Here is a 25784-nt window from a genome sequence, read left to right on the forward strand (position 1 = left end):
AAGTCCTTCACCTCTGAGTAAAGTCGAAGATAACAAGGAGAGCCTTACAAGTGTACAGTGTTGGGGAACTTCACAGGGTGGGGGGCGGTCCTCACTAACCCTGTGCCTTTGCAGTGTCTCTACAGGCAGACGTTTCAGGCGTTCTCTGAGATGGCTCCAGAGTTTGGTGATAAAAGACCCACATTTGAAAAATCTTGACATCATTTTTAAGGTAAACAGGATATCAGGAGAGAACAGGAAACTATTGCTACTAACTGGTGAAAGTGGAAGAAGAAAATATGGAAGGATTAAGTTTTAGGAGACAGCATAATAGTGGAGTATCAGCTGTCCATTTTGAGTCAGACTTGGGCTCAAATTCTGACTCCCTGCCATTCATCGGCTATACATTCGCAAGGAATTTAATCTCTCAGTCTTTTCACCTTTAAATGGAGATAACAGTTACTATGAGTGTTGAATAAATGGCCTTCAATAAATGATTTAAGTGGTTGCTATAATTATTCCTTAAATTATTATTGCTTATTATTATAGAAGGGTTTCAATCAGTGACCAGGAGAACAGTCAGCCTCGTGAGTGAGTAAACAGGCAGCTGCCTACCCTGCGAGATTCAAAGGTTGTTAATAACCACCTGCCCTCACCTGTACCCGTTCCAGTAGCTGCCATTCCACCAATAGAGATTTATTCATTGGAGTGCATTCACTGCAGTTCAAGCATCTTGCTCACTTTGCCCTTTCTAAGATGCAAATATTCCAGAAAGGGATAACCCTTTAAACTATTATTAATAATTTGTGCCTTTATACAGGTGAACATTTGTCTTTGCCACACCAACCTTAACATTATTTCTCATTCCTCTTCTATTTATATATCAACACTCCAGCCAGATTGGGTTTCTCTCCTTTATCTGCTTGTGTCTTGTACTTTCCTGTCTCGGCAGCTTAATACAAGCCGTTTCTTCTACCTGAAATGCCACCCTCTTTATGAAGCTCCCGCTCATGAATATTATTTCCTCCATGAATCCTTCCCTGTTTCAGGCAGATGCAATTTCCCATCCTCAGAGTTCCTTTATAGCACATCATTAATTTTATTTCTTTCCAAAGTAGATTTCAGAAGGCTAAAAACATACAGAAGAATAGAATAAATAATTGAAGAAAGGTGGATGAAGGGAAAATAAGTCTAGACAATAAGCCCCTGTAGAAGCCTGACCACCTGATGCCCTAGATCTTTGTGCCTTGTTTGTCATCCCACTACTTTCATTTGCAAACAAAACTGGTTTATCATTTAGGAAGATATTTTCAGACATAGTAGTGACATGTGGGACTTCTCCCTCCACACTTTCTTCCAAAAGAATATAGGTGTTATCCCAGATCATCCTGATAAACCATTCAGGCCCCCTTTATTTTTCGCAGCACATGGACCCCTGGTTACAGTCAGTCAAAGACCATGAGCGGGAACAGGCCACAGCCAGCATGGCTCAAGTTCTGAAGTATTTATCCAGAAATCTCAGCCTGAAGGTAAGCAGCCCTTTAGTTGAGGATGAAGGATCCAGAGCCATCCTTTTACTGCCTATTTCCCCTCCTGTTTATGACTCCCCAAACTGGTGACTTCTTGGTGCTTACATAATAGCCCTTAGCATTATTCACATATCTGCTCCTCTCCCATAACTGAACAGCTTGAGGCCAGCTACTGTGTATTAATCTTGCATCCTCATGGGGATGCACAAGAGCTGGTACATAACAACAGAGTATACGTTTTCATATGAATGCGTAAATAAATGTAACCTGAAAATATCTGAGCGCCTTCAGTGGCCTAGTCTCTGTACATTGCTTTTTTTTTTTTTATGTATCTATTTTATTTATTTATTTTTGGCTGTGTGGGGTCCTCGTTGCTGTACACGGGCTTTCTCTAGTTGCGGCGAGCAGGGGCTACTCTTCGTTGAGGTGTACAGGCTTCTCACTGCGGTGGCTTCTCTTGTTGCAGAGCATGGGCTCTAGGCATGTGGGCTTCAGTAGTTGTGGCACGTGGGCTCAGTAGTTGCAGCTCGCGGGCTTAGTTGCTCCCCGGCACGTGGGATCTTCCCGGACCAGGGCTTGAACCCGTGCCCCCTGCATTGGCAGGTGGATTCTTAACCACTGTGCCACCAGGGAAGCCCTCTGTGCATTGTTATATTTGAAATAGTAAAGTCCAGCAGGCAAATATAAGTGTATGAATCAATTTAAATATCTCCCAGCATCAGATCAGCTCAGTGCTTTGTGACCACCTGGAGGGGTGGGATAGGGAGGATGGGAGGGAGACGCAAGAGGGAGGAGATATGCAGATATATGTATACGTATAGCTGATTCACTTTGTTATAAAGCAGAAACTAACACACCATTGTAAAGCAACTATACTCCAATAAAGATGTTAAAATAAATAAATAAATATCTCCCAGCACCTCAAAGAAAATGGTTCTATTGTACCTCTCTTTAAATCCCCTCATTTCCCTCTTTCACTCTCTCACTTCTCACTTGTTCTGAATCTTCTCCCATAACTCCCAAAAAGAATTCCCCAAAACTAGGATCCTCCCTCCTAATCTGTTCCTTTTTTCATCCGCAAATCTCTTTCTTCTTTCCCCAGTAGATCTTCTAGGCACTGGAGCCTCTTCTGTTCTCTATCCATCATTTCTCCAATCTGCATAATAAGGCCCAGGAACTGGAAGAGAAGTTGGGGGGTAGGAATACTAGGTCTTTATGCCAGAATTCCTTAGAGAATTTGCCCTTGATATAAATATTCTAACAGTCATGTTTAAAAGGACAGCATTCCACTAACTTTCTTATTTCTCCCATTGAAAGCATATCCAAACTTTCCACCTCCTATTGAAGCTCAGTCCCTCAAACTATGCTACTTCCCTTTTTCTCTGTTTAGTCAGTGATAGCAAGTGACTTGTGGCTATCACTGACTACCTTATTCTGTCCTCACTGACTACTCTATTGTTAACAACAATGCCTCCTTCTTCCTCAACCTCTAATTTTGGCTGCAGATTAAAGACAAGAGTTTCAAAAGACTCCTTCCTATACATAATCTCTCTCTAGGCCCTGCAGATCTTCCTTAACATTTTCTTCCTGGGGAGAATTGCTAATGTAAGGGTGCTTAACTTAGGTGCCATTGGGGTCTGTGAACATCTAGAAAGTTGTATGCAGAATTTTGTGTGGTGCAGTCCGAGGAAGGTCCATAGTTTTTCTTAAATCGACTTTATTGAGTTATAATTTATATATTAAAATTTATATACAATGAAATCCACCTAATGTAAGTGTATAGTTTTTTGCGGAGCACAGGCTCCGGACGTGCAGGCTCAGCGGCCATGGCTCACGGGCCCAGCCGCTCCGCGGCATGTGGGATCTTCCCGGACCGGGGCACGAACCCGCGTCCCCTGCATCGGCAGGCGGACTCTCAACCACTGCACCACCAGGGAAGCCCCACTCAAATTTCTTGATTCCAATTGTCTGTACCTTCTTCAGTAGCTCCCTAGGTAATAGCTTTAGCTGTTTCAAAGAAGAAAAGGAAAATACCAATTTCTCTAAACTGAATGAGGAAATCGAAATGAGGAAAAAAGCAACAGGGATAATCTCGCCAAGACTGTTCCTGCTGTTGCTATCTTTGGGTGTTACATATATCCCTCTCATATGAATGACTTTTCCACCAAGACCTTCTGATTAAAAGGCTATTCTCTGGGGGGCGGTAGGGGGTAGGTTAAACCAGTGTTCATTTTTCCAACTTCTCTGGGAATACAGCAGAGCGGGATTAACATTATACATTCAGGAAACAAAAGTGATCCTAAGTTTTGGTTCTAGGTAGAATGAAGTGTCAGGACAGTCTCTTAGAGGAAACTTCAAAGAAAACGCTATTCTGAAATATCTTCTTGTGACTAAATTGAGTGCCCTGGACATAGATTTTGATGGATAAATGCCTTAGAATTAACATTAGGTTAAATTGGGCTTTTTGGTTTTTAATTTCTTTATCTAAAGTCTAAGCGAGGTAGAAAAATCGTTAACTATCCTTTCGAGTAGGGCTGGCACTACTTTCTCTGTAGGGACTCAGCTTAAGGACCACCACGTTAGTTTTTCCTTTGAGGAACAAGAACCAGAAGAACGATGAGGGCTGGTCTTGCCCCTCCCCAACAACTATTAACTGCTTTTTTTTGCCAGTTAGAAGGTTAGCTGGTGAGTAGTTTTTCCTAAGAGGGGCATGTGCAGACTAAGTAGCTGCTTAGGGCAGAACAAAGATGGGGAAAAAAAAAAATTTTTTTTTTTTATAAAGAATTTCAAAATGAAATATTCATGCTGGGAAAAATAATCAGAACTTTGTTGTACTTTCTTACCCTTACTTTGAGGTTTGGAATTGTTTATATTTTGAATTACATTTGGAAGGCTGTATACTATCATCTTTTTAGTCTTGGAGCCTCTAAAGGTCTTCATCAGGCTCTCGACACATGCTCTGGGGAACTATGAAATACTAAACCACAACTGGGAGGCTAATCATAGAGGGACAGTGGGATCAAAACAGAAACAACCTTCATGATGTATCTGGATCAGAAATGAAGGGCAGAGTAAATCTATCTAACCACCCATACTTCATTTTCTATTCAAAAAATAGAATAACACTCAGTTGAGTGTTAACACGGCAGGCCATTGGATAATAATGAAAAATAAAACCCAACATGTACCCTGAGAAAAAGTAGGGAGAGCATATCGACAAAAGAAAAAAAAAAAGCATGCAGGTGAGGCTGGACCTGACAGATGTGCTTAATGCTTAGCTGCCTAAATTGATTCAACTGGTAATAGGGGAGCCCTGAAGAGTCCTGAGAAAGAGGCATGTTACAAATGCTCCTTGAGAAAGACTAGACTAGTAAGTAAACATAAGATGGATTGTAAGAGAAAATATAACATGTTGAAAGACAGCTAGAAATCTGGTGGAGGAGGAATCCACAAGACTTAGTAATTAGGTATAGAGGATGAAGGAGCAGCGGAGTCAGTGATAACAAAGAGGACAGCATGGGATGGGTTTTCTTTTTGGTGATTTTGGCAGTACTGTTTACTAAAAACCAATGATACAATAGCAGAGGGAGGAACACTCCCAAACTCACTCTACGAGGCCACCATCACCCTGATACCAAAACCAAAGATGTCACAAAAAAAGAAAACTATAGGCCAATATCACTGATGAACATAGATGCAAAAATCCTCAACAAAATACTAGCAAACAGAATCCAACAGCACATTAAAAGGATCATACACCATGATCAAGTGGGGTTTACCCCAGGAATGCAAGGATTCTTCAATATACGCAAATCAATCAATGTGATACAAAACATTAACAAATTGAAGGATAAAAACCATATGATCATCTCAATAGATGCAGAAAAAGCTTTTGACAAAATTCAACACCCATTTATGATAAAAACTCTCCAGAAAGTGGGCACAGAGGGAAGCTACCTCAACATAATAAAGGCCATATGTGACGAACCCACAACCAACATCATTCTCAATGGTGAAAAACTGAAACCGTTTCCCCTAAGATCAGGAACAGGACAAAGGTGCCCACTCTCACCACTATTATTCAACATAGTTTTGTAAGTTTTAGTCATGGCAATCAGAGAAGAAAAAGAAATAAAAGGAATACAAATCGGAAAAGGAGTAAAACTGTCACTGCAGATGACATGATACTATACATAGAGAATCCTAAAGATGCTACCAGAAAACTAAAACTAAAACTAAACTACCAGACCTAATCAATGAATTTGGTAAAGTAGCAGTATACAAAATTAATGCACAGAAATCTCTTGCATTCCTATACACTAACAATGAAAAATCTGAAAGAGAAATCAGGGAAACACTCCCATTTACCAATGCAACAAAAAGAATAAAATACCTAGGAATAAACCTACCTAAGGAGAAAAAAGACCTGTATGCAGAAAACTATAAGACACTGATGAAAGAAATCAAAGACGATAGAAACAGATGGAGAGATATACCATGTTCTTGGATTGGAAGAATCAATATTGTGAAAATGACTCTACTACCCAAAGCAATCTACAGATTCAGTGCAATCCCTATCAAACTACCAATGGCATTTTTCACAGAACTAGAACAAAAAGTTTTACAATTCATATGGAAACACAAAAGACTCCGAATAGCCAAAGCAATCTAGAGAAAGATAAATGAAGCTGGAGGAATCAGGCTCCCTGACTTCAGACTATGCTACAAAGCTACAGTAATCAAGCCCAGGGTATTGGGCTTCCCTGGTGGCGCAGTGGTTGAGAGTCCGCCTGCCAATGCAGGGGACACGGGTTTGTGCCCTGGTCCGGGAAGATCCCACATGCCGCGGAGCGGCTGGGCCCATGAGCCATGGCCGCTGAGCCTCCGCGTCCGGAGCCTGTGCTCTGCAACAGGAGACGCCACAACAGTGAGAGGTCCACGTACCGCAAAAAAAAAAAAAAAAAAAGATGGTATGGTACTGGCACAAAAAGAGACATACAGATGAATGGAACAGGGTAGAAAGTCCAGAGATAAACCCATGCACATATGGTCACCTTACCTTTGACAAAGGAGGCAAGAATATACAATGGAGAAAAGACAGCCTCTTCAATAAGTGGTGCTGAGAAAACTGGACAGCTACATGTAAAAGAATGGTATTAGAACACTTCCTAACACCATACACAAAAATAAACTCAAAATGTATTAAACACCTAAATGTAAGGCCAGGCACTATAAAACTCTTAGAGGGAAACATAGGCAGAACACTCTATGACATACATCACAGCAAGATCCTTTTTGACCCACCTCCTAGAGAAATAGAAATAAAAACAAAAATAAACAAATGGGACCTAATGAAACTTAAAAGCTTTTGCACAGCAAAGGAAGCCATAAACAAGACAAAAAGACAACCCTCAGCATGGGAGAAAATATTTGCAAACGAAGCAACTGACAAAGGATTAATCTCCAAAATATACAAGCAGCTCATGCAGCTCAATATCAAAAAAACAAACAACCGAATCCAAAAATGGCCAGAAGACCTAAACAGACATTTCTCCAAAGAAGATATACAGATTGACAACAAACACATGAAAGGATGCTCAACATCACTAATCATTAGAGAAATGCAAATCAAAACCACAATGAGGTATCACCTCACACTAGTCAGAATGGCCATCATCAAAAAATCTACAAACAACAAATGCTGGAGAGGGTATGGAGAAAAGGGAACCCTCTTGCACTGTTGGTGGGAATGTAAATTGATACAGCCACTATGGAGAACAGTATGGAGGCTTCTTAAAAAACTAACAATAGAACTACCGTATGACCCAGCAATCCCACTACTGGGCATATACCCTGAGAAAACCATAATTCAAAAAGAGACATGTATCACAATGTTCACTGCAGCACTATTTACAGTAGCCAGGACTTGGAAGCAACCTAAGTGTCCATCGACAGATGAATGGATAAAGAAGATGTGGCACATATATACAATGGAATATTACTCAGCCATAAAAAGAAATGAAATTGCGTTATTTGTAGTGAGGTGGATGGACCTAGAGTCTGTCATACAGAGTGAAGTAAGTCAGAAAGAGAAAAACAAATACACACACACACACACACACACACATATATGGAATCTAAAAAAAAAAATGGTTCTGATGAACCTAGGGGCAGCACAGGAATAAAGATGCAGACATAGAGAATGGACTTGAGGACATGGGGAGGTGGAAGGGTAAGCTGGGACGAAGTGAGGGAGTGGCAATGACTTATATACACTACCAAATGTAAAATAGATAGCTAGTGAGAAGAGGCTGCATAGCACAGGGAGATCAGCTCAGTGCTTTGTGTCCACCTAGAGGGGTGGGATAGGGAGGTGGGAGGGAGGCCCCAGAGGGAGGGGATTTGCAGATATATGTATACATATAGCTGATTTATTTTGTTACACAGCAGAAGCTAACAAAACATTGTAAAGCAATTATGCTACAATGAAGATGTAAAAAAACAAAACAAAACAATGATATAGTTTAGTTACAATCCAAAAGAGGAAAAAAAAAAAAAGAGTACTGCTTAAATTTGCTTTATTTCATAAGGGAAATAAGGGAACTCAAGAGTATTTTCCTTTTATCGTGGCTTCATTTCCAAGGCCTGCACTTCCTAATAATTCAATTCAGGACAGTCTGAGAATTACAACATGGCAAACGGAAAAGTCATAGACATGAGTGGTTAATTGGATGTAAAGGGTTACGGATCAGATGAATCAAAACATAGGAGAGGAAAATGGAAGGTTTTACATAGATAGGATATGACTTACTGAAAATCCAAAGTTAGAGCCCAGATTCACTCCTGAGGAGAAAACAACAGAGAGTGTTTCTCAGTTTTTGTTTGTTTGGTGGATGACCTTTGAGAGGTGTTTCTTTTGTTCTTGGATCATTTTCAAGCCAGCAATGCCCCTCAGTCCAAGTCTGGATGACCTGAAAGTCACAACAAAGGAAGAATCAGTATCTTGCACATGGCAGGCATTCAGTAAACATTTTTGGAATGAAGAAATGAAGGGTTTTCAGGACTTAGTATGCATGAAGTGGGACAAGAATCAGGAGAATCAAATCCAGCTGCAAAGAAGAAATGGGCTATAGTACGTATACTGTAACTCACTGAAAGCCCAACTACTTACTAAAGGGATGAAAAACGGGGCAATGAGTCTCAGGTTCTATTTGATTTATAATTCCTGAGAGCTGTTTCCTTTTATCTTGGTTTCTTTTCAAGGCCAGAATGACCCTCTGAAGTTCAGATCTGGATAAAAAAGAGATTGATTAGTTATGGCAAAGGCAAAAAACTTGAGGCTTCTCAGCTCTTGTGACCTTGTCCAGGACTAGCTATGAAACCCAGGATCTCATGGGGTAGACGTACTTTTACTGCATTTTTCCTCAAAAAATTCCAACCATGATGTCTGCATTTGACAGAGCCAGTGATATTTCTCAAGTTGTTCCAAACCTTCCCCACTCTCAACACCCGACTGTATGTTGCTATTTTGCTCTCACCAGAGCACCTAGCCGTTCTGCTTAATCTAGATGTGAGGTGACCCACTTCCAGACAAGAGCTGTGAAGAGGAAGGGCAGGCTCTGGATCCCCGGCTTGGCCACTTTCTCCGGAGCCTGACTATATTGATGACCTTTTTTTATTTTCAATCTCTGCCTGCTGCCTGTCTCTGATTACTCGCATGCTTGCGTTTCCCAGTCCTAGAAAATACCCTTCCATTTGGCTCTCCTCCACCGGACTACTTAAAGAGAAGTTTTTACTTCCTACTTCAACTTTCTGACCTTCCTCCCATTAGCCCCTCAATCACAGTAATCTGGCTTCCACTCCCACTGTGCTAAAGGCAGCTGTCTCTGGCAAAGGTCACTGAAAACATATGAAAGATAATACATGAGGTATCTTCTTTGAATTCCTCATCCTATCTGAGTTCTCTGTCGTGTTGGTAGTACTCTATGGAGTAATTCTTTCCTGGCCTCTGAATTACTTCTCCTTGTTTTTATACCTCTCTGGACAGTTTTTTTTTTTTCATTCACTCCTAAAGTTTTGCCCATCCCTGAAATGTTGGTGTTCCTAGAGGTTCTACCCCTGAGTCTCTTCTCATGCCAACACATTCCCTGAGTGATATGAACCTGCTCCCTTAGCTTCAGGTACTGCCTGAAAATTCCCAAATCTTCATGTCTAGGCTGTCTCCACTCCTGGAGCTCTCTCTTAAAGAAGCACAGTAGGTTAATTAGAAAACAAATGAGCCAGTACAGGAAGACCTTCATTCATTTCACCTCCACTAATCCTGACATTTCTTTGCTGACAGGAAAGGAAGTTAGAAGGAGGGATGATAAGCCCTGTTACAGAACCCTTGGCACTGGAGATAGACCTCCCCTTAACGGCCCATAACCTCTAAGTAAAATCTCATGGGAGGTAAGTCTCTGTACGGACACTATGTGCCAACATCCCTTTCAGAAAATAATAATGAGATGGCCCTGAAGTCAGCTAGAAGAAAGCAGAGTTGGAAGTTCCACATGGGCGGTTCAGTTTGCGTCTGAATTTTTAGGGGGAGTTTGAGTTTTTACTCATTTGAGACCCAGCTTGCCACTGGTTCCCAAGTCCCACCCCTCCCCACGTGTGGAGAATGTAGAAGACTGGGAAATTGCCCAGGAGAGAGGGGCTACGTTCCAGGATCCAACAGCCTCCTTTTAAACTGCCTGCAAGCATCCCATACACAACAGTTCCAGAACTGATCTTATCCCTCTGGTTGTACTCCCATTCTAGTTGACAGTATCACCTTTCACCCTCTTGGCCCAGATGGAAACCTGGTATTGGAGACGCCTGCCCTTCAGTAGTGCCCCCTTCAGTTCTAGGACAAACTTGTCTCTCCAGACTGGCTCCTTTCTACGCCGGACCAACCTCCCACCATCTTCATACCTCTACTCTCTACCCCATGCACTCCACGTGTGACACTGCAGCCAGAGGAACCTGTCCAAAACACATACTGATCATTCACCTCCTTTCATTAAAATCCCTGATAATGTGCACGTTTTTACCTTTATAAGATCCTTTGCAACCTAATTTGACCTGTCTTCCATTTTCATCTCTGGTGACTCCTTCCCTCAGCCAAGCAACAAAGATTTTCTTTGTAATTTTTCAAACACACCATGCTAAGTACTGAGTGCCAACTACGAGTTGGTCACTCATCTATATACTTTGGAATACAGTGAACATGAAAGGAAGGCCCCTGTTCTCATGCAACTCACATTTTAGTAGGAAGAGCCAGCGAATAAACAAATAGGATAATTTCAGATAATGATAAGATGCTATGAAGACAATGAAATGGGGTGGATGGGGGGAGATGCGGGTCAGCTATTTTATTTTATTCATTATTATTATTTTTTTGCGGGACACGGGCCTCTCACTGCCGCGGCCTCTCCCATTGCGGAGCACAGGCTCCGGATGCGCAGGCTCAGCGGCCATGGCTCACGGGCCCAGCAGTTCCGCGGCATGTGGGATCTTCCCGGACCGGGGCACGAACCCGTGTCCCCTGCATCGGCAGGCGGACTCTCAACCACTGCGCCACCAGGGTCAGCTATTTTAAATACAGTGCTCAGGGGTGGCCTGACAAGATGACTTTTAGCTGAACTTGAAGGATGAGAAGGAGCCAGACAAGCAAAGGTCTGGCATAGAGTATGGGGGGCCGTTTGAGCAGCACGGGAAAAAGGCTCTGAGGCAAGAACTAGTTTGGCAGCTTGGCATTTCCAAGGTTCCAAAACAAAGCAGTGAGGTTGGATCTTATTATATACCTGAGGAGGGGGACAATGCCCTGGTGAGGCCAGATCACATGGGGCCTTACAGGCCAGGTCAAGAAGTCTGGATATTATTTTAAGGGCAAAAGGAATCTACTGAAGGGTCTTGTGTGAAGTACTGACGTGCTCTGATTTACCTTTTCAAATGATCACTCTGGCTCTTGGAGAAGGTGTTTTTGGTGAAGCGGAAGGGTAAGCCTCGAGACCAGCTCCACCCCTTCAGGCTTATGCTCAGGCCATTCCTAAGTCTGGAATAACAGTCTTTACTGGGTTCCAGGGTCCCAGTTCCCAGGAAGCTGAGAAAGTGGCTCCTTACTGCATTTCTTTCAGCCCAGGTCAAGCCTCGTCTAGCGATCAAGAAGAGATGGACAGGTGTCCCCCAATAAACCTTGCCTCACCAACCCTTCAGTCATTCAAAAGACCACTCACTAGGCGCTGGAGACACTGAGGAGAGGGCGACGAGGCCCTCCCCCGCCCTCGCTGTCGAGAGACCACTTTTTTCAGGTCCCTCCTCCATCTTCTAACTCAAGGGGCAATTCTCGATCAGACTATGGCGTCCCGGCGCAGTGACAAACCCAGGCCCGTGGGTTGGCCGGGCAGAAGAGAAGAGGTTTCCCCCTAAGATGAACGGGGCCGCCTCGCAACTGGCAGCGCAGCGGGGCCCAAACCGAAGAGCCACCAAGAAAGGGAGGCGCAGCCGGCTCCAAGGCAGGATATGGACTACAACTCCCAGCAGATCCTGCGCGCGGACCGCCGATCCCTCCGCTCCAAATTTGCCCTGCCGGCTGTGTGCACCGCTGTCCGCCAAGGGCCAAGTCCAGGTTTTCTAGGCCCCGGAGTCCGTCTTTTTATCACAATTCCGGAGAGGGAGGCTAGGAGCCCTGGAGGAGAAACGGACCTTTTTGAGGAGAAACGCGGATGCAGACCATCGAAGAGACGTCGTTCTGCGGCTCCCGATTTTCGCGCGCTTTTGGCGCGGGTGGTTGTGGGTAGCGCGCCCAGGAGGGAGAAAGGAGTTGGGGGGTCTGTGACCGCGCCGCCCGCCGGGCCTGAGAGTATGGACGAGGACGATCCGCACTCTGAGGGGGCGGCGGTAGTCGCCGCGGCCGGGGAGGCGCTGCAGGCCCTGTGCCAGGAGCTGAACCTGGATGAGGGGAGTGCGGCCGAAGCCCTGGACGACTTCACCGCCATCCGGGGCAACTACAGCCTAGAGGTGAGCGGCGGCAGGTGGGGCGGCGAGACCGAGCTCGCCAGGCCCCACCCCCGCCCCGCCCCTACCCCACCCTATGGGGCGGTGGGAGTTTCCCCACCGGGAAGGGTCTCTGCCCAGCCCCACGCCGAGGAGTGCGAAGCTGGAAGGGCGAGTGTAGATCAATCTCTCCATTTATTTTGAGGCGGGAAACCGAAGTCCGGAAAAGGAGTGGCTTGTCCAAGGTCACATGCCACTCAGGGGTCCCCTAGTCTTCAGACCAGTGCCACAAACGTCATGGGACTGCCCTTAAATCTGCTTAAACAGTTACTCTAATGGCAGAAGCTTACGTGAATTGTGTGCCCAGAGCTTTAAATATGTCATCTTACTTGGTTCTCGCCGCCACACCTCTTCGAACATGTTGTGATCCCCGTTACACAGATGGGAAAGCTGAGCCCCGAAGAGGTTAAGCGCAAGGTCGCACCGTTAGAGGTGGAGCCGGAGTTAGGAGTCTGAGCCATAATCTCTTCACCCTTCCGCCTCGAGGTGTGGGTTGCTCTTCCGGCAGTATTGCCCCTGTACAAAAGTTTGATCAGAGCCAGTGTGCACACAATGCTTATCTCTCGGCCACAGTTTCCTCCTCTCAGATGGGGATAATTAGATTATCCAGATGCTAATCACAGTGTCTGTCTCTAAACAAAATAAATGTAGGCTATCATTAGATTTTCCCCAACCGTTCTTGCATTAAGTCCTCACAACAGCCCTGTGAACGTGGCAGGGCAGCGAGTATTAAACCTGCTTTCCAGGCAATATTATCAGAGGATTGTCTTGCCCAGGGTCGTTCTGCTAATTGTCATAGGAACCCAGACAAGCATAAGCCCAGTATAGAGGTAGAATTGTGATGGAATGTATTTGCAATTACTCCAGTAGCCTTATGGTCAAAGGTTTTCGTGATCCAAGAGGGCTGGACTCACCCAGAGTGCTCTGCTGACTCATCACCTGGTGAAATAATCGGTGGGCTCTAAGGCATAGAGTTGGAAATTTGGAGTTGAATGTGTGTGTGTGTGTGTGTGTGTGTGTGTGTGTGTGTGTGAGTGTGAGAGAGAGAGAGAGAGAGGAGAAGAGAGACTCTTGTATGTCTCCAGGGTAGGACTGGATAGACTGGATGAAGGACAGTGATGTGCATCTCTGGGTGACACGACTGGAAAGCTGAGGAAAGAATAAGAAGCTAAGGGAGATTATAAATTATGGTCTCTAGATTGGAAACAAACTTTTAAAGTCTGAGAAAGCATTTCTGACATCGAGTCCTCATTTGGTCTGTCACTGAAAAAGCACTGCTGAGTGCAGATGGAGGTCAAGGTATTAACCTGGGCACATCTTTCAGATTCTTGAATATGCCAAGCTTGTTCCTACTTGCGTGCTTTCTCCATGCCGCTCCCTCTGCCTGGAAACTTTTCCCTCACTCCCAACTGCAGAGAAAGTTGAAGAGCTGAATCTCCAGTTAGGCCGAGTTCATCAGGATATCTTAAATGTTTGACCAAAATCACAGCTGTGTGAATTGAGATTTTGTGAGTGTTTATTCTATCTAGAGTGTTTTATTTTCCTTTTCTTTTATGCTTTGTTTTTGGTGGAGGGCATTTTCATATATCTGCTGCTTCCTAAGAACCCCTCTGCCCAGCCCCTATCCCCTCTAGTCTACCTGACTAGCTCCTGCTTACCCACCCCACTTCCCCCACGTACATTCTGGTGATTTTTCACCACTTAGCACTTTTGTCTCCCTCTGTGAACCCTTCCCAGACCCCCAGTCAAAATCAGTAACTACACTATATTCTCCCAAAACACTTTCTCTTAAATTCTTTTTAAAACATATATCTCACCAATTATAGATAATAGTATAATATCTGTTCCTCTTAGCTCTACACTTGGAGTACCCTGATGTTAGAAACTGTTTTTGTATTTCTAAGGCCTAGCGTAAAGGAACTAAATTAAATACTATAGGTGCTCTTTTTTTAAGGAAAAAAATCAAAGCAGTAATTTTGGTTCTTAAATTTTCTCTGTCTTAATAGTGTTTTCATCTAATAGCCTGTATCCAAAAGCTGTAGAGTACTTGGATGCTATACCCAAACAATTCGTTAATCAAGGCTTCTAAAAGTATTCAACCTTAAGCTTACCTGCCTCCTTTAATGCCTTGAGCAAATGAGACTTTTCACTATAGTACTTTAGGGTAGGAACACTAGGTCTTAGCTTTGTTGGTGGCTACCCATCTCTACCCACCCCTTTTGGATTATTACAAGAAATCTTTATCAATCATTTTATTCTTTTAGAGTCTGATCTTAAAGAGGATCTGCACAACAGTATGGTGTTGTGCTATGAGATTTGAGTCTAGTTCTTAATTTTATGTAAAACTCATCAGTGAAGTCATAAAGTGAATCTAGCTTGGATATCTCAAGCCTAAAGCAGAGAATTAAGTGTTGAATTCCCAAATGACACCTTTTTTGTAGCATTGTAAATTGAAGTGTCTGCTAAGATAGAGAGCCATACTTACTATTTTAAAGATTAGGGTAAATAATTCCCCAAATTTTTACCTCACAAAACTGACAGTCTCCTTTGTGTTGTGATGGGTGTTAATTTTTATATGTGTAATTGTCTTGCCATCTTCTACTCAGTTCTTTCCTTTCTCTGCCAAACTGGTTAAAAAAGAAACCTAAAACTAAAATGGTAGGAACTTCAGCATCATCAAGGCCATGACTGGTGTTATAATATTGAGAAAGCTAATGCTGAGAAATTGAAAACTCTTCAATAATATTAGATTTGGGGTATAGGTGAGAGATCTATCTTTAGATTAATACGGATTTAGCATGTTACACAGGACTAAGAGTAAGGAGTTTTATACCCATTACTGCAACCAACTAAGTTTTGTGACCTTGGGCAAATATCTTCATTTCTCTGGCCTGTTAATACAGGATGAATATTAGATCAGGTAATTCTAAGATCTCTTTTGATTCTAGAATTCAGGCGTTTTAACATAGTGTATCCATTTTGCTGTTTTATCTTTTGTCTGCCAGGGAGAAGTTATCCACTGGTTGGCATGTTCATTATATGTCGCTTGCCGCAAAAGCATTATTCCCACAGTTGGAAAGGGTATCATGGAAGGAAATTGTGTTTCACTTACCAGAATACTACGTTCAGCTAAATTAAGGTAAAGCACTTTGATTTTTCAAACATTATTTTAGAAGTCCTAAATGTAATTTTGGGATTTAATTTCTCTTTATTTTAAATCATTTAGCTTCATCCCATTCGAAGTTTGTTATCCATATAGGTATCTTTTCCCAATTCTCACATTCTTTCTCTGCCTTTCTTCCTTAAATTCTAACTTACTTAAACCAGAGGCCTCTAAATCTTTTTAGATTTAGAGGTTCTAAATCTTTTTTCTCTGTAACTTTTTCATTAATGTTTTAAATTTGAGAATAATTTCAAGCTTTCAGAAAAGTTGCAGAAATAAGAAAACGACAAAGAACATCCATGTACCCTTGACCTAGACTCACCTTTTATTGATATTTTACTCCATTTGCTTTATCATTTGATCTTTTTCTGTTAAATAGTATTTTTTTCCTCAGCTATTTCAATTTAAGTGGTGTCCATTGTAGCCCTTTACCCCTAAGTACTTCAGTGTGTATTTCCTTAAATAACTACAGTACAGTTATCAACGTCAACAAAGTTAACATTGATACAGTAATTTTGTATAATCTAGCATCTCTATTGTAGTTTTATTGGTTGATCCAGTAACATTCTTGATAGCATTTTCTTCCTTCAAGATCCAATCTTAAAAAAAAAATAATCCAATCTAGGATCAGGTATTGCATTCACTTGCCATGTCTTTTTAGTCTTCTTTAAACAAGAACATTTCCACAGCCTTTGTCTTTTATGACATTGACTTTTTTTTTTTTTTTTTTGCTGTACGCGGGGCCTCTCCCTGCTGTGGCCTCTCCCGTTGCGGAGCACAGGCTCCGGACGCGGACGCGCAGGCTCAGCCGCTCCGCGTCATGTGGGATCCTCCCGGACCAGGGCACGAACCCCGTGTCCCCTGCATCAGCAGGCAGACTCCCAACCACTGCGCCACCAGGGAAGCCCCGACATTGACATTTTTGAAGAGTATAGTTCACAATCACCCTGCCCCCCTTTTTAATAGATTGTTCCTCGTTTTGTTTCATGTTTCCTTATGATTAGGTGCAGGTTTTACATTCCTAGGTGGAAAACTACATAAGTGATTTTGTGTCCTCAGTATATCACATCTAGAGGCACATGATATCCTTCTGCCTCTCACTGGTGATGTTAATTTTGATCATCTGCTAACGATGTTCTCTTGTTGCTCTACTGTATGGTTGATATTTTTTCCCTTGCAAATACTAAGCAATTGGTGGGTCTTAGCTATAGCTTTTACTTGCTCTGGTATCAACTGTATGGAACTATTTGCCTGAATACCAAACAACAGAAATGGAGTGATTCAGATTTGGATAGTTGCTAATGTTCATAATGACTATTTGAGGTCATTGTCTATTTGCTATCCTGGGTTTCCAGGACAGAGGAGAAAGTGTAAAGCCCTATCCAGCAAGGGTTAAGTTTCAGTTCATGCTAAATTAAAAAAAAAAAAATCTTCAGAACAATTTTGGTTTCTATAAATGGAAAAAGAATTAAGTCAAGACAATTTTTAAAACTTTAGTAAATATAATTTTTGTCATTCATGATAAAAACAAAATGAAAATATAACTAAGATAAAAGGAGTTAAGGTAATTTTTTTTAATTGAGCAAAACCTTGTCCATTGTCATATGATCTTTTTCTATTGATGGTTCTCATCACTGACCATACTAAATTTTTAAATCTTTGTAATAATAAGTTGTTGCGGAAACTGAACAGTACAAGCTCATGATAAAAATTTCAAATAATGAAAACAGTTCTGGAGGTATGTAGTGGTAATGGTTAATGCCACTGACCTGTACACTTAAAAATGGTGAAAATGGTAAATTTTACATTGTATATACTTTTACCACAATAAAAGAAAAAAGGTTTAAAATTTTTCAAATAATACAGAAGAAGAATAGAAGATGTCTATAGAAGAATAGAAGAATAGAAAGATGTCTCTTTTTCCATCCCCCAGAATTTACCACTATTAGCAATTTACTGTTATTAAATTTTTAAGCAGGAAAAAATCTGTTTTTTAGTTTTTTGCATTTTATTTTTAAGCATAAATGAGATCATTGCTAAATGTATTTTTCTGTTGCTTTTCTTACTTTATATTCTGGAAATCCTTCTATATCACTATGTATAGCTCTACCTCATTAATTTTTTTTTAGTGACTGTGGGATATTTTAAGTTATAAGGATGTTTTATATACTTAGCCAGCCCCCTTATTGATGAGCATTTAGATTATATCCAGTCCCTTGTGATTACAGACAAGTGAACATTATTGTAAGTGTGTATTTCAGATAAATTCCTAAAAGTGTAGTGATGAGTCAAAAGATACTTTTTTTTTTTTTTTTTTTTTTGCGGTACATGGGCCTCTCACTGCTATGGTCTCTCCCGTTGTGGAGCACAGACTCCGGACGCGCAGGCCCAGCGGCCATGGCTCACGGGCCCAGCTGCTCCGCCGCATGTGGGATCTTCCCGGACCGGGGCACGAACCCGTGTCCCCTGCATTGGCAGGCGGACTCTCAACCACTGCACCACCAGGGAAGCCCAAAAGATACTTTTTAAAATGTGGATTGGTTTTAAAAAATTTTTTTAAGTGTCACATTCCTAATTGCTAAAAGAGCTGTTGACCAACATCAGTATGTTCATTCAGGCAAATAAAAAAGAATTTCAAGTGATGATTATTATTTACATTGATTTATAATAATTTGGGCTATTTTCAAAATTTCAACTTTAAATGTAATTTTAAATGACTATGTAGATCTTTATAGATATGGGAAAATATCCATCAAATATTGTTAATAAATTATACTGCAAAATACTGATTAAGTATAGATTTATACATAAACATGTAAAACTAGCAAATTTTTATTGAATATTTACCTGTGTGACAGACAATATGTGCTAATAGTTTGCATATCTTTATTAATTTAATCCTCACAGTAATTGTATTAAATAAATCTCATTTTAAAGATGAGGAAACCAAGTCACCAAGAGATTAAATTACTTCCCAGAGGTTATATACCTAAGAAAGTGGCGAGCCTCCCAAGTCATGCTGTATTACATATGTATCTATATACAAGTATACATTAGTATGTCTCCTTTTGAACTGTATCTATATTCAGCTTCAGTCTACAAAACAAAAAAAATTTAACCAAAGCAACTTCCAACTTAAAAAGAAAGTTTCATGTAAAAATTTATTCTGCTATTAAGGGTATTAAAAAATTGTATCTATTTTATAATTTGAATTTTCAATTCATTTTAATAAAACAGTTAGTTGTCTATATCTTATTGTTTTAAGTATTGAGAACTAATTTTTTACAAGTTTTTCAGTAACTTAAATCAAGACAACTTTCATTCATTCATTATTTTCATAGTATAATAGAACCTGAATGAAAAATGATTTTTCATAATTTTAATTGGAACATTGATGATACTAATTTTTACAGAGTAATTTTCTTTTTTATCTTTTGAGTGCCATTAAAATTAGGTAGTGTGCCACTATTGGAATGTATGTTCCATATTACCATCCCTACTCTATACTTTGCTTTTGGCAGCAGGGTTGGGGGGAATTGTATGTGTATGTGATAAGATATGCATTACATAAAATTTACCATTTTAACCAATTTTAATTGTACAGTTCATTGTCATTAAATACATTAACATTGTTGTTAAACCCTCACCACCATCCATCTCCAGAGCTTTTTCATCTTCCCAAACTTAAACTCCATACCACTTAAACAATAGCTTCCCTCTTCCTCCTCCTAGCACTCAACAACCACCATTCTACTTTCTGTCTCTCCGAATTTGACTGTTCTAGGTACCTCACATAAGTGGAATCGTACAGTATTTGTCTTTTTGTAACTGGCTTATTTCACTTAGCCTAATGTCTTCAAATAACAGCATAATATCTCCAAGGAAGGACACAACAAATGAATACTTAGCATAATGTCTTCAAAGAAATGGCTGATTCAGAAGCTGGGGCAGACCTATTTTTCTAACGAACCTGGAACAACTTATGCCAGAAAGTAAGGAAGTGCTCAAAAAATGTTGGGGACATGTCCAGGGGGCATAGGAGCTAGTTTGAAAAGGCTCCCATTTGTAATCATACCTGGGATAACTTGAGCATCAGAATGAATAGGGACAGTAATGGATTATAGCTCACTGAATAAAATCTATACTGATGATAAATAGGGGAGAAGGGAAATATCTTCCTTATATTAGAATGCCAACTAAATATTTGCATAATTGTAGAGTATCTCCCTATAAGTCACTTATCAATTACAAAGGGAAAAATAGTAACTTTGAAGTGGAAAACCTGGCAGATACCACCTAAATCAAGTGCAGAGTTATTATCAATGATGGGACAAATGGTTATGACCCACTGAGAAGGATATAACATCACTTATGTAGTACTCTGTCAAAAATACATAGCCTAAATCTAATAATGAGGGAAGCATGTAGGGACATACTACAAAATAACTGACCTGTCCTCTTCCAAAATGTTGGTGTCACAAGAGACAGTCTAAAGAACTGATGTAGACCGAAGGAAACTAAAAGGAAATAACACATAAATGCAGTTCATGCTACTAGATTACAACCTAGACTGGGAAATTTAAGATTGCTATCAAGAACATTCTTGAGACAATTGGTGAATTATAAATTTAAATATGAACTAATAGTATTTTATCAATATAAAATTTTCTGATTTTGATAATTGCACTTAATCATGTAAGACCTCTTTCTCAGGAAATAGAAACTATATTTTTGAGTAAATACATTTTCTCTTTATGAAAATAGAAGAGTATTTATGAGTAAAGGGGCATGGTATCTACACCTTACTCTCAAATGCTTCAGAAAAAAATTATATGTATGTTATATTGGGGTTCACCAGAGGAACAAAACCAATAGAATGTGTTAATGTGTGTGTGTGTGTGTGTGTGTGTGTGTGTGTGTGTGTGTGTGTGTGTATACACACACACACATATATATGGAGAGAGAGCGAGCGAGCACACATGCAAAATAGCATGTACACACACATGCACAGGTTGGGAAGAGGAGAGGGAGAGGGATTTTAAGGAATTGGCTCACATGGTTGTGGAGACTTGGAGAGTCTAAAATATGGGGTAGCCCAGCAGGCTGGCAACCCAGGAAAGAGTTGCAGTTTGAATCCAAAGGCAGTCTGCTGGCAGAATTCCTTCTTACTTGGGAGGAGGTCAGTCTTTTTCTGTTAAGACCTTCAGACTGATTAGATGAGGCCCCCCTACATTATGGAGAGTAATCTGCTTTACTCAGAATCCACCAATCCAAATGTTTATTTCATTCCAAAAAATACCTTAATGGAAACATTGGCATAATGTTTGACTGAATATCTGGGCGCCCATACACATCTCCTTATGCCATACTTAATCTGCAAATAAAAGCCATAACAAGATCATACATTAGCCTAACATGAGATAAGTATACTTTGTACAACCCAAAATACCCTAACCCTTTCCCCAAAAGAGGATGCAAAATCCTTGGGTGATGTTTACTCTTCTTGATATCCTATAACTTAAATGCTCGGAAGTAAAGTTAACAATACTGTGGTATAAAGTCAGTACGTGCTATGTTATGTAACAAGTGGGTAAGAGAGGAAGGAATACAAAGATTTAATACACGCACACAAACATATTTGTAGCAAAATAAGAAATACTCGTTACAATTAGAGTCCTCGTTTCACTGGTCATGTGGTTGTAGTTGGTATTAATAACCTTCTTCCACTGCCCAGTCCATATTTCCTTTGCCTTCAGCAAGCACCTCAGCTGGTTGTGGTTTTTTTTACCTGGTGAGGTGACCCGAAATCTTCGTTCCTGAAGAGTCTGGGCCATTAGTAGTCCTGCCTGTTGGGTTGTTGTAGTTTTCCATTGACTTTAATCACAGGGGATGGTAATAGTAAGAGCTACCCTAAGGGATTCCTGTATTCTATTCTTCTTTACCTCCATTCTGGAGTAGCAATCCAATTTCTCCTTGGTCATCAGGATCAGTGACTCCAGCCAGCATAGTAACTCCCTTCTTTGCCTGTTGCTTTAGAGGCATGAGGAGCCCAAAGTGGTTGGATGCAGTCTTAACTTCTAGTTCAATGGATATTGTTGTATCTCTTGGTGGAAGCATTACTCTCTTTGGAACTAAGACCTCTAGGCCAACAGAGTATAATGTGACAGAGACAGGAAGCAAAAATTTTGCTAGTGGGTCAGTAGGGGTAATAGTGAGTGGTGCCACTCTCCCCCCACCTCTTGATTCCTGGACCTGTGAATCCTGGCTATGGAAGAAACAGCACTATACTGTTTGCTGATTCAGAGCATATACAGCCTCCTAAAGAACCTTGCTCTGCTGCTGGCTGATTGGGCACTCAGCAGTGACTGTAGGCAGGTTGGCTTTGGTCCAGATAGGCAGTGGAAATCCATGAGCCCGTATATAACTTTTCTAAAAAATTTTAATCTCATCCAAAAAACATCTTCACAGAAACATCCAGAATAATGTTTGACCAACTATCTAGGCACCGTGGCTCAGTCCAATTGACACCTAAAATTAACCATCACATGTGGATACATATACAGATGATGATTCGACTTAAGATTTGTGACTTGATGGTGTGATACTGTCTCATGATGCTGGGCAGCAGCAGTGAGCCATAGCTCCCTGTCAGCCATGCAGTCAGGATGGTAAACAACCAATACACTTACAACCATTCTGTACCCACACAACCATTCTGTTTTTTACTTTTAATAGAGTATTCATTAAACTACATGAGATAGTCAACACTTTTTTTTATCAAATAGGCTTTGTGTTAGATGATTTTACCCAACTGTAGGCTAATGGAAGTGTTCTGAGCATGTTTAAGGTGGACTAGGCTAAGCTATGATGTTCGGTAGGTTAGGTATATGAAATGCATTTTCAGCTTATAATATTTTCAGCTTACAGTGGGTTTATCGGGATGTAACCCCATGATAAATCAAGGAACACTTGTATACACATATATACACAGAGAGAGAGAGAGAGATGGATGACAAAGCAAATACACAAAATGTTAATTATCGGTGAATAAAGGAGTTCTTGTATACTATTCTTGCAACTTTTTTGTAAGTTTGATGCTATTTCAAAATAAAAAGATTAAGGGATAAAAGGGAATGTTTAAATACATTTATGGTACATTCATATAGTGTAATAAAACGCAGCTCTTAAAATTATGGAAGGAGTATTACATGAACTGATATAAAAAGATCTCCAGGGCTTCTCTGGCACAGTGGTTGAGAGTCCGCCTGCCGATGCAGGGGACATGGGTTCGTGCCCCGGTCCAGGAAGATCCCACATGCCGCGGAGCGGCTGGGCCCGTGAGCCATGGCCGCTGAGCCTGTGCATCCAGAGCCTGTGCTCCGCAATGGGGGAGGCCACAACAGTGAGAGGCCCGTGTACCGCAAAAAAAAAAAAAAAAAAAAAAAGATCTCCAAAATAAATTACAGGGAAAAAATGAAGTGCAGAATATTGTAGGTAGTATGGTATCGTATGAGTGGGAAAAACGTTTAAGTAGGTATATGTTTATAAATGCCTTAAAAAGCTCTGCAAGGACAAATAACTAGTAACAATGTAATTAGTCACTAAGGCAAAGTTGATTGCTTTAGTGGAAAAAAACTGGGAGGGCGGTGGTAGCAGACATCATATATCCTTTAGTACCTTTTAAATTTTGTAATTATGCATATTACCCGTTAAAAAAAGAAAACCAAAAAGGAGAATTCTCACACACAGGGTATCATGATATACATTTTTTTTTTTTTTTTTTTTGGCTGTGTTGGGTCTTCATTGCTGTGCGCAGGCTTTCTCTAGTTGCAGCGAGCGTGAGCTACTCTTCGTTGTCGTGCGCGGGCTTCTCATTGTGGTGGCTTCTCTTGATGCTGTGCACGGGCTCTAGGCATGCGGGCTTCAGTAGTTGTGGCTCACAGGCTCCACAGCGCAGGCTCCGTAGTTGTGGTGCACGGGCTTAGTTGCTCTGCGACATGTGGGATCTTCCCGGACCAGGGATCGAACCCGTGTCCCCTGAATTGGCAGGCAGATTCTTATCCACTGTGCCACCAGGGAAGCCCTGATAAAGATCTTTTAAAAAAAACTCAGATTTTTAGATTTCAATCAGCATGTCTGGAGTTTGAACACCTATGGACAACTAGCTAATGATTTCTTCCACCACCTTTTTTAAGAAAAAAATTACAAGTATCATTCTGTATATAGCCCTAGACACTTAAGTGAGCTTTAACACTACAAAATTTCAGTCTAAGACCATACTAACATGAGGACATAAAAAAAATGCACTCATAATTAAATAAGCCAGAAAGGTAGAGCCATTATCCATTAAGTGATTTTCTGGTTATGTACTACCTTCTTAGTTTATATTTGGAGGTAGAACCACACGTTGGAACACAAACATTTGAATTTTATTCCTGCCCTGTAACAGTCTGGTGCTTTGTGATCAAATTCCAGAATCCAGTATTGGGAGATTCTGTCTTTCCTCAAACTAGTTTTGTGAACTCATCAGTCTGTTGCCTAACATTTACTTTGTAATTTATATGCAGAGTATTGTCTAGGTGCTGCAGGGAATAAAAGAAGTAGATAGGTACTCCCTGCATAGTAGAAGGTATTTTATGTATTGACTACTAATTCAAAATCTACATTTCCACAGTGATTCTGGGAACCAAAGTAATTTCATAGCACTTGGAGTGAGGTTTTAGTTTTCTCTCTCTCTCTTTTTTTTTTTAAAATAAAATCAGGCATTTTATAAAGATTTTTAGGCATAAGTAGAGTGTCTTCTTTTCCTTCCATTATATGGACTCATTTTAAATTTGCTTTTTTTCTGTTTTTTTAGTTTAATACAGTTTTTTAGTAAAATGAAGAAGTGGATGGACATGTCAAACTTGCCACAAGAATTTCGTGAACGTATAGAAAGGCTAGAAAGAAATTTTGAGGTGTCTACTGTAATTTTCAAAAAATTTGAGCCAATTTTTTTAGATATATTTCAAAATCCATATGAAGAGCCACCAAAGTTACCACGAAGCAGGAAGCAGAGGTGAGACACTTAATCCTCATATAATTGACATAAAAATTATGATACAAACTTATTAAGGGAATTTGCATTTTTAAAAGTCTACTTTTTAATTCCATTTAATAAAACATAGTTGTCTGTCCTTTGTGAATGAGATTTTATATGTAATTTGACTTTACTATTTGTTATATTTGCTGTTTCAATTTAAGTGACAAATGTGGAATGATATTTAGTAAGTCAGATAAAAAGTACATTTTTTCCCCCCTTTTAGGAGGATTCCTTGCAGTGTTAAGGAGCTCTTTAATTTCTGTTGGACACTCTTTGTTTATACTAAGGGTAAGGTGACACTTTCAGGTGTTTTACATTTCTACTGTGGGAACTTGGTGCTATTTGACCTGAAAGGTTTCTGGGTTTTATGTCTCTTTTCTTCTAAAGGTAATTTTCGTATGATTGGAGATGATTTAGTAAACTCTTATCATTTACTTCTGTGCTGCTTGGATCTGATTTTTGCCAATGCCATTATGTGCCCAAATAGACGAGACTTGCTAAATCCGTCATTTAAAGGTAAGACCTTATGTATTTTTGAAAACTGATTATCAATTTTTAGAAAAAGAGTTTCAAAAATTGACCATATTCTCTTTTCCCTCCATTGCTCTTTATACCCTGTCAAACTAGGGTTACCATCTGATTTCCATACTGCTGACTTTAGGGCTTCTGAAGAACCTCTCTGCATCATTCCTGTACTGTGTGAACTACATGACGGACTTCTGGTAGAAGCCAAAGGAATAAAGGAGCACTACTTTAAGCCATATATTTCAAAGCTCTTTGACAGGAAGGTACTATACTTACAATTAAATGACTCAGATTTTGGGGGGTCAGCAGCAGCAGCCTCAAGGGGAAAAGCAATATTTTAAGCAAGTTCTTAACATTATAGGACTCAGGGTCAAGATTCCCAGGTTTCAGTCTCTGATGTGATGTGGAGTTGTCCTGTGATTTTCTGTGA

At 40.5% G+C, this 25784-nt stretch overlaps 1 protein-coding gene across 2 annotated transcripts in view; it reads left to right on the forward strand.

Annotated features, from left to right (window-relative positions):
- Window positions 1-12285: 12285 nt before the first annotated feature.
- The window catches only part of RBL1 (RB transcriptional corepressor like 1), a 75872-nt gene continuing 62373 nt past the window's right edge, over window positions 12286-25784 (forward strand). For both annotated transcript variants that reach the window (XM_060030822.1, XM_060030823.1), the window contains exons 1-6: window positions 12286-12548; window positions 15590-15723; window positions 24605-24805; window positions 25053-25117; window positions 25217-25345; window positions 25457-25617. In XM_060030822.1, coding sequence (XP_059886805.1) covers window positions 12393-12548; window positions 15590-15723; window positions 24605-24805; window positions 25053-25117; window positions 25217-25345; window positions 25457-25617 — 846 coding nt within the window. In that variant the 5' untranslated portion in view covers window positions 12286-12392. The remainder of the gene's footprint in view (window positions 12549-15589; window positions 15724-24604; window positions 24806-25052; window positions 25118-25216; window positions 25346-25456; window positions 25618-25784) is intronic.

Source organism: Delphinus delphis, chromosome 15 (assembly GCF_949987515.2).
Source record: "Delphinus delphis chromosome 15, mDelDel1.2, whole genome shotgun sequence".
In the NCBI taxonomy this organism is placed as follows: Eukaryota; Metazoa; Chordata; class Mammalia; order Artiodactyla; family Delphinidae; genus Delphinus; species Delphinus delphis.